Below are 8,004 nucleotides of genomic sequence, written 5' to 3'. Positions count from 1 at the left end.
TTCCTTTCTTCTGAAATTACGTCTAGAAAAGTATATATATTATTCGCACTTGTTTTAGATTTCGATAATATTCGGGATAAAAAGCACAATAAAAATGCAGGAAGAGCGCGATGACAAAATAAGGCAAAAAGGGCAAAAAGGCAAAAAAGGCGCGATGGGCAAAAAGGGCGCAATGGGCAAAAAGCAAAAGGGCAAAAAAAGGCGCGATGAAGGCAAAAAGGGCAAAAAAAGGCAAAATAAGGTGCGACGTAATTCGAGGTTTTGTGTTTTCTATTGTCGAAAAAAATTCTAACGCTGCTTATCGCTCCCGTCTGTTCACATTTCTTTTCCTCTTTCTATAAAAAGGACAGCATCTTAAAGAGAATTTCAAGTGCATTCCATTTATGACATTGATCAAACTACAAAAGAAAAAGTTTCTTTTCAATTAGCAAAAAGATGGAGCAATGTTCATAAAAAATGGGCTTTAAAACGGCCCGTTTTTATGGCACTGTTTTTATTTTGATATATTTTTTAATGTTTTTGAAATGTTTACTATCTCAAACTTTTGATTCGAGATGCACATTAGACAAAGGTTATCCAAATAAAATAAAAAGTGTGTAGCTTTCTCGAGATCAAAGTTATAATCATAAACCTAGCGTTATAATTTTTGTTACCCTCTGATGCGCAACACCGTGCGCAAGGCCATTAGCGAACTTTTAAATGATGACCATTGCATGGAATACCCCACTTTAGTAAGCTATTTACAAAAACTTTACAATGACAAAGAATCTTTTGCTCTATGCTTTAAAAAAGAACTGCCTGTTAGAGGGAACCACACAAACAATTTTGCTGAGGCTCAGTTTCTGGTTCTGAAAGATATAATTCTGCGGCGAACAAAAGAGTACAATGTTGTTGGGCTTCTGGACAAGCTTACAATTGATTTAGAAGACCACTACAAGAATAAACTCCTCAGTATTGCTGATGGGAGTTTTGATGGCACTTATAGACATCGATTCATGGGGAAAGGGAGCTTTGGGTTTAATGTCCCAGATAGAAAAGAACTTGATGGCTACCTTTCTTCTGTTGAAAGTTTTGGTAATAATACTTTCAAAGTTGGAAGCTCTTCAGATGGCAGTCAAAGGTCAGTATATTTTCTGTACATTTACTCGTTATACAATACTTTTGAGTGGCATACTGCAGAATATGCCATGCATCACTTAAAAGAAAATACAAGTGAGAAGTGGGATATTTTGCAGTATACCACAAGAATTCATTGTATAACTTTTTTTATGCCACGCCACAGAAAATAAAGAGCAAAATTAATTATTATATTTTAGGAGCAGTGCATGATGCAATATACAATGCCATTCCTGCATTTCGATTTTCTGTTACATATTCTGTAAGTAGCATGTTTTAAATAGAGATAATTGTGTTGTATGGAATTTGGTGGTTGACAATGTTCCCAGAAAAAAATCTTTTCTAGAGGATATATCCCAATAGTTTTTCTTTTTTTCAGCCATACAGTAGACATGACTATTGGAATGTGTACCTGTGGCATTGGCAAAGATGGGAGCCCATGCAAACACCAGTATGTCCTTTGGGTGTCCAAGCTGGCAGACTGTGTTAATTTTGTCCCAGTAAACAATCCCCGTGAGAGACAGAAATTAGCCTGGTTGGCTATAGGAGAGACACTTCCTCTTAGTTACTATATGCCATTGCGCTCAACTGAGGCTGAACAGATTACATTGCAACCTTGTGGACCTAATGAGTGTGGCACTGTCATTGAGAAATCCATTAACAGGGATCAAGAACCAAACTACACGACTGGTGAAGAAATTCATGATGAGGATAAATCTATTATTGCAAATGCTCAACAATTGATGAGGAGCTCTTGTGACCAAATTATTCAAAACCTCCAAAGCTCTGGGGATCTTAATTTGGCTAAAGGAATAATAAAGTTCTCCAAAAGAGTAACAACCTTAACAGCGACAAGGTCTATGAATTCAAATTTGGTGAGTGCCCTTTTCTCTTTCGTGTCTAATGAACTGAAGAAAACGGGAAGTGGAAAAAAATCCGTGTTCAGCCAAACAGGAAGCGAAAGTGTGGTAGTGGAAGCCTTCAGGCTGTTTCAAAAGGGCGTCCAGTACAACTTCAAGAACCAACATCGAAGAGGAAGCGCAGCCATGATTTGGCAAAAGTAGTACAGGCAAATGTCAATAGCAGCAAAAAGTCAGGGTCCCACACTATGAAATCTAAGACAAAGCACATTCAAAAGAAAAAAACAAAGAAAGAGAAATCCTAGGGAAATTTTATAAAATCCTGTAAGTATGTTTTATGGAATGCATCAAAGGTATACAATGTTCAATATTTTTGTTGTTAGACTTGTTCTTTTATAAACATTACAGTAGCAAAGCAGCAAACTTAAAGTAAAGTATATATATAATTGTTGCCTTTGAACCAATTTTGCACTCTTGCCAACTATTTCCAATTGCTGAACTGCAAACCAGCTTCCATCATTTGAACTTTGAATTTATAACAGAATTACATTTTGTACTCTATGCTTGGCCAGCACCGCTTGCGGTGAGATGGTATGATTGGAAGCCATTTAAGTGTTGGTGAATGAATAAGCTTCAGGGGTTTTGATTTACAGAAGACAGTTTAGCAGTTAGAAATCGTTAGCAAGAGTTCACAGAATTGATGAAAGATTGGGTTGCATCATATATATATATATATTGCAAGAAAAAGCACACACAATTTTATTACATTAATATATTCTTAGCTTACAGTCAGTATATAATCATTATCTTATTATTAGTCCTGTAAACAGCTCAGTAATTTGGTAGGCCTTTTATCACTGTAATGAGTTTTTAATAAATGGTATATTATTATTTTGTTTTGTTTTTCTGTTTGTTTAATACATAGTGATACAGTACCACATTTATTAGGGTCAGCAATGTTAAAATGATATAAAATATTTCTTTCTGGAATAACTCATTTATTTCAATGGGTACTTTCATGTCTCTTGAGATTTCGTTTCTCTGCGAAACTCTTTTGACATGTGCCACATTTATATGTTGCATTGTGCTCTTTGTTTTTATGTCTCTTCAGTTTTTGCTCATGATTAAATTGCTTATGACATATTTCACAAATACACTCATGGCAGCCTTTTCTATGGTACTTCATGTCCTTCTTCCTCTTGAATGTGGTGTTGCGGGATGGACACTTTTCCTCTTCTGCAATGCCCATATCAAGTTCTTCTCTTTGGCATTGTGCTTTATCTTTCCAGTCCTATATATAATCAAAGTAAGATATTATTTATGTATATATTTTGACAATCTTTTTGACCCTAAATTCTACATTTGATAAAGGTTAGATAAATGGCCTTAGGCTTGAGTTGATATGGGCTATTCTATTTTAAAATGTGCACCACCAACACCAGTGATAGGTCTGGAAATCCAAAGGGGAATGGGGAGAAACAAAATATCATTAGAAGGATTTAAAAAAAATGCAAAATTACCAAAAAAAAGGTAAGGGGCTATTAAATTCCAAGCAGTAACCCTCTTGGCATGTCACAAATTACATATCTGATAAGGTTAGATAAAGATGTAGGAAAAAAAATGCAAAATTACCAAAAAAAAGGTAAGGGGCTATTAAATTCCAAGCAGTAACCCTCTTGGCATGTCACAAATTACATATCTGATAAGGTTAGATAAAGATCCTACATCTACTGGACAAGGACCAAAACATATTTGGAAATCTGGATACTCTAAGGCTTGTATTTTTCTCTAGTCTATTGATAAAAAGCCAATGGTGATGGGGCACAAAAGTTAGCCAAATATTCGCAAATTTGGGGAAGATCTTTGTTTCTATTGATATTACGAATGTTTTTCTAAAGTAAAGAAATATAAAAGCTCGTGATGGAAATAATCCAACCTTTCGTACATCAGCAGACAATTGCTTCGACATAGCCCCAACGACTTTGGAAACCTGCCCAATCTCCGAATCTCCGAGTTGTTCCGTGACATCTGGCTGTTATACAGAAAAAAAAATATAAAACGATGCCTGCATTTATTACTGCAATAGCACGAAGTATTCTGGTTCTTTCTCGTGTCAAAATGCGCCATTTTTTTTTCAGGAAATATACCAAAAACTCACCGCAACTGATTGAAAAAAAGAGTTCCACCCTGTTGGGTTCTTGATAGATCTTTTGTCTGCAGAAGAATGGGATGGTTTTGGTCCAGCACTCGCGCACGTGGACTGATCCGCCATCTTCTAAACAGTGCCAGGTAATGACGTCATACAGCACTCTTGAGTGAAAATCACTCTCGAACTAGTCACGAAGGAAGTCGTCGGTTCCCGGGTGGTTTTTTGATTTGGCATCGACGATTAAAAATGGCAACGGCCGTTCTCAGGAATGACAACGACCGTTATAATTGGCAACGACCGTTTACGAAAGGGAAATTTGCTTCCCCGTATGTCCCGGGGGTCGGGGTGCCGTGGTTTCAATTGACTGGTGCATAATGGGAACAAAAAGGCGTCATGGTGTCTGTAGGCGAGTTTTATTCTCAGAAGCTTTTTGTAAACCGCGGCTGCACATTGTTCTCCATATTCGCTATACCTGAATCAGCGCCGTTATTTTCAAAGGTCTGTTTGCATAGCGCTCGATCCAAGGCCATTATTTACAGTCTAGCTAGTAAACCCAGTTCCAGGGAGCGGTGATATAATCCGATAAGTCAATAAATAAATGAATAAATAAATAAATCTTCGCTCCGATTGGTCGCCATTGTTCTCGATTCCTTTATATTTGAGCCACCACCCGGACGGTTCGGTTGGATCAGTAACACCCACACAGTACACATCTCTCCCCAGTCTCCACAACAATACACCCCCTCCCTAACTAATGGAGTATATTAAAGTTATCTTGACTAAATGAAAAAAAAAAATAAAAAATGAAAAATAAAAAAGTGAAAATATATACATCATATACCTATCAGAGCAAACAATAGAACTTGCAGATACGCAAGTGCTTGCAATTATTGCCCTAGTCATCCCCAGCATACTACTCCCGCTCTCCTGGAACATCTTTCCTATCACAGACAAAAAGTTATATATAAGTTATATATTATGAGCGATATGGAAGCCACCAATCATCACTATCAAATTCCTAAACTCGTCTGGATAGCGCCACTGAATCGCCTTTGCTTTCATATAGATAGCAAGATCAAACGTAATCACAGCGTGTTTGTCCAACCTTCTCCGACATTGCTTGTGTTGTTTTAAGGACAGTATAAACAGTTGATATCCCTGTTGGGGACTTGGCAATCAGTGGACAATACCCGATCGTAGTTTGCGGGATTTCTTCATTCGGCATCTCTGTATTGAATGCAGTCCAGCTTGGCGTCATCTGAATTGGATCTAATTTATCGGGCCTGTTGTCAAACGGGGTTTTTTTCATCCTCAGGAGTAGCCAGACGATATCCTTTGCTAAAACATCATTTGCAGGAGAGGACACCATCTCCAGAGCCGGCGAGAAGCTCCTGAAAAGCGTTGGCACGTCTGGTCTTTTGCCTTAAGCACTAAACTCGTGTAATTGCGGGCTTGAGACCACATCGATTGACCTTCGGCGCACTGAGTGGTCTGTATGGACTTGTGGGGCTGGTCCGAACTGCTTTCTTTGAAAAGCTACAATTGTTGTCGAGTGTGTTGTCTGCCTGCCGTCTAGTATCTCCTCGTTGGAATCATTATTGTCCGCCGCAAATTGCCAAAGCCGCCTGGAACAATGTTAGACGGAACAACCACATCACCAGACCTAGCCATGATCCATACACGTATTTGCCACCTCGACATCTTCATAGGAAGAGCAGTGGCCCATTCGGTTTAGTAGCATTATTATCTCCTTGGATCCCGTTAGATGATGAAGAGTTACAGCAAGGCCAACATGTTTGGGTGTTCTAACACGGCCGTTGCTGATTGCGTGAATGAGGTCTTGCCCCAACATGGTATCCCGGCGTTCTTTGGTTTGGTGTCGCTTCAAACTCATCATCTTGTGATAGGCACCGCCTTAGGAAGTTTTCTAGAGATCCTGGAATGATGCGTTTTCCATTTTCTATCGACACATCATCTGGATCCAAAGGTTTGATTGATACTCCTTTGCACTGCTTCACTTCTGCCTTTATTATCTGGGCCGCATAAAAAACAATTCTAGATGGTGTCACCTCTTCTCCGCCCTTATGATTTCCCTCTTCCTTCTCTTGGCATGATGGTAGCTTGTCTATGATATCGCCAGCAGTCAAACTACTTGAGTAGACAAGCTCAGACTTTTTCAAGTCGGGTTGTTTATGAATAGTTATTCATCCGAAAAATGCGCTTTAAAATCGCTTTTTTAACTGTTCGCTTCAGTACGAGTTGTCAGAAAATGTTTTTTGCACACATTCGTCCGTTACTATGTTCACAAGAGTTTTGCTGCCCTTCCTTTTCACTTTCTGGCAAAAGATGCAAAGCGATCAGTCGGTTGGAGTGACGTCACATCTTAGCCTTGGTCGTTTTAATGGACTTTCACTAGCCATGCCTAATGTAAACAAATCTCTAATTAATTAATTACTTAGACAGCTTTGACAAGAAAAACATCTCTTTAAAGTCACTTCAAGTAAACGACTCTGTTTCCCCTCTTCACAAGTGTTTAACAAACGCAATGGTATAATTATGTATTATGTATTTTTTTTTTCATCAATTAACAACAAGAGGGAGAGGGGTGGAGTATTCACCCCCTTTTCGGGTATAGGGCTACCGATCGGGACCCTGTGTTTCCAGTTTCCATTTCCCCGTTTAAGATAGATAGCTTCTGTTTAGAACAGAGAAAAAACCTACCCTATCCAGCATAGCAGCACGTCACCAAGGGGAGTCGCCCTCCTGGATCCACCCCAGTGTGGATGCTCGTAGGCTTATCAGATAATCGTTAAGTAATCAGAAAATACGTAAAGTCGGATTCAGAGAGATGAAGGATATTTTTCGGTCAAATCTTTGATATCTTAGTATTCTGAAGAAAGATTTACTCGTAATACCCCCTCCCCTTCCACACACACATCCTCCCACCCCGTTACATTTCTCCGCGTACTTATAAAGACAATATGACTATATATATCTTATTGTAATTGTAAGCTTTGGCGAATACACTGCGAATATTTGTCTCACCGTATAAAAGGCTAGGAGATGGAATACTGGGAGCCAATCAGAACATGTTTAGATCATTCGAGTAACGTCATTCATTCTCATTGTCAAATGACCTCGTGGTCAGCTGCGGAGTCTTGGCAGCGTAATGATCAACTAATTTGTCTATTGCCTTTGAAACGAGCTAGCAATCTCTTTGAAATTGTGTTTCTCTTAAGTGTTCGATTTCCAGAGAGACAAGCTACTTTTGGTAGTCAGGAGATTCGAGGATTAGTTCAAAATTAGTCTAAATGAACACGACACGTGTACAAATCGTTCTGGATGGGAAAGTACTAGCGGACAACAAGACCTGTGGACATCGACATCGTACGGAGAGAATCTAATTACCGTCCCTTCTTAACAAAGATCAGACAAGCGAGAGACTACTGAGAGTCGAGTTATGGGAATGGTTCGAACAATGCTCTGATTTTATTTTTGCCCTTTACCTACCTACCGTAAGCCATCAATCAAGGTTGAGGGGAGGCGAGAAAAGGTGAAACTATGGAGGCAGAAGAGTTCAAATATCTTGGACAAGTTGGTAGGACTACAACAGAAGTTCGTATTCTTTAAGTTTGACAACAATATTTTATCTGACGAGTTACACACTTCAAAATGCAATTAAACAACACAAAATCTTAGAGAACAACAACAACATTGAAGAATTCCTTATTTGAACTATCCAAAGATTCTATGCATTTCCTAGAATAAATTGACTAGCTTTGTTCGATATTCGAATGTCGAGCTTCGAATGTTCTTTTTTTTTCGGCTTTGTGACATGTTTTGTGTTTCTTTGTTTCTTTTGCACTGCCATCGCTTCTT

At 38.7% G+C, this 8,004-nt stretch overlaps 2 protein-coding genes across 2 annotated transcripts; one reads left to right on the top strand and one right to left on the bottom strand.

Annotated features, from left to right (window-relative positions):
* Positions 1–214: 214 nt before the first annotated feature.
* Positions 215–2,253, top strand: LOC116618284. The gene is made up of 2 exons (XM_032381803.2): positions 215–1,120; positions 1,496–2,253. Exons 1-2 carry the CDS (start codon positions 660–662, stop codon positions 2,178–2,180), a joined length of 1,146 nt encoding a protein of 381 aa, XP_032237694.1. The 5' UTR covers positions 215–659; the 3' UTR covers positions 2,181–2,253.
* Positions 2,254–2,830: 577 nt separating this feature from the next.
* On the bottom strand, positions 2,831–4,445 carry LOC125556733 (GDNF-inducible zinc finger protein 1-like). Its single transcript, XM_048733140.1, has 3 exons — positions 4,135–4,445; positions 3,913–4,008; positions 2,831–3,267 (listed from the first exon to the last, which is right to left on the bottom strand). The coding sequence occupies exons 1-3, from the start codon at positions 4,246–4,248 to the stop codon at positions 2,980–2,982; spliced, it is 498 nt and encodes a 165-aa protein (XP_048589097.1). The 5' UTR covers positions 4,249–4,445; the 3' UTR covers positions 2,831–2,979.
* Between the last annotated feature and the right edge of the window lie 3,559 nt (positions 4,446–8,004).

This window comes from Nematostella vectensis, chromosome 9, assembly GCF_932526225.1.
Source record: "Nematostella vectensis chromosome 9, jaNemVect1.1, whole genome shotgun sequence".
Lineage (NCBI taxonomy): Eukaryota > Metazoa > Cnidaria > Anthozoa > Actiniaria > Edwardsiidae > Nematostella > Nematostella vectensis.
The sequence above is the reverse complement of the archived record's forward strand: the minus strand, read 5'-3'. Positions and strand labels throughout refer to the sequence as shown.

Excerpts from the sequence above, each read along its gene's own strand:
- LOC116618284 (XM_032381803.2), top strand. The coding sequence starts at position 660 with ATGCGCAACACCGTGCGCAAGGCCATTAGCGAACTTTTAAATGATGAC. Across the intron at positions 1,121-1,495 it reads TCTTCAGATGGCAGTCAAAG|CCATACAGTAGACATGACTA; the intron begins GTCAGTATATTT and ends TCTTTTTTTCAG.
- LOC125556733 (XM_048733140.1), bottom strand. The coding sequence starts at position 4,248 with ATGGCGGATCAGTCCACGTGCGCGAGTGCTGGACCAAAACCATCCCAT. Across the intron at positions 4,009-4,134 it reads CTTTTTTTCAATCAGTTGCG|CCAGATGTCACGGAACAACT; the intron begins GTGAGTTTTTGG and ends TCTGTATAACAG. Across the intron at positions 3,268-3,912 it reads TGTCTGCTGATGTACGAAAG|GACTGGAAAGATAAAGCACA; the intron begins GTTGGATTATTT and ends GATTATATATAG.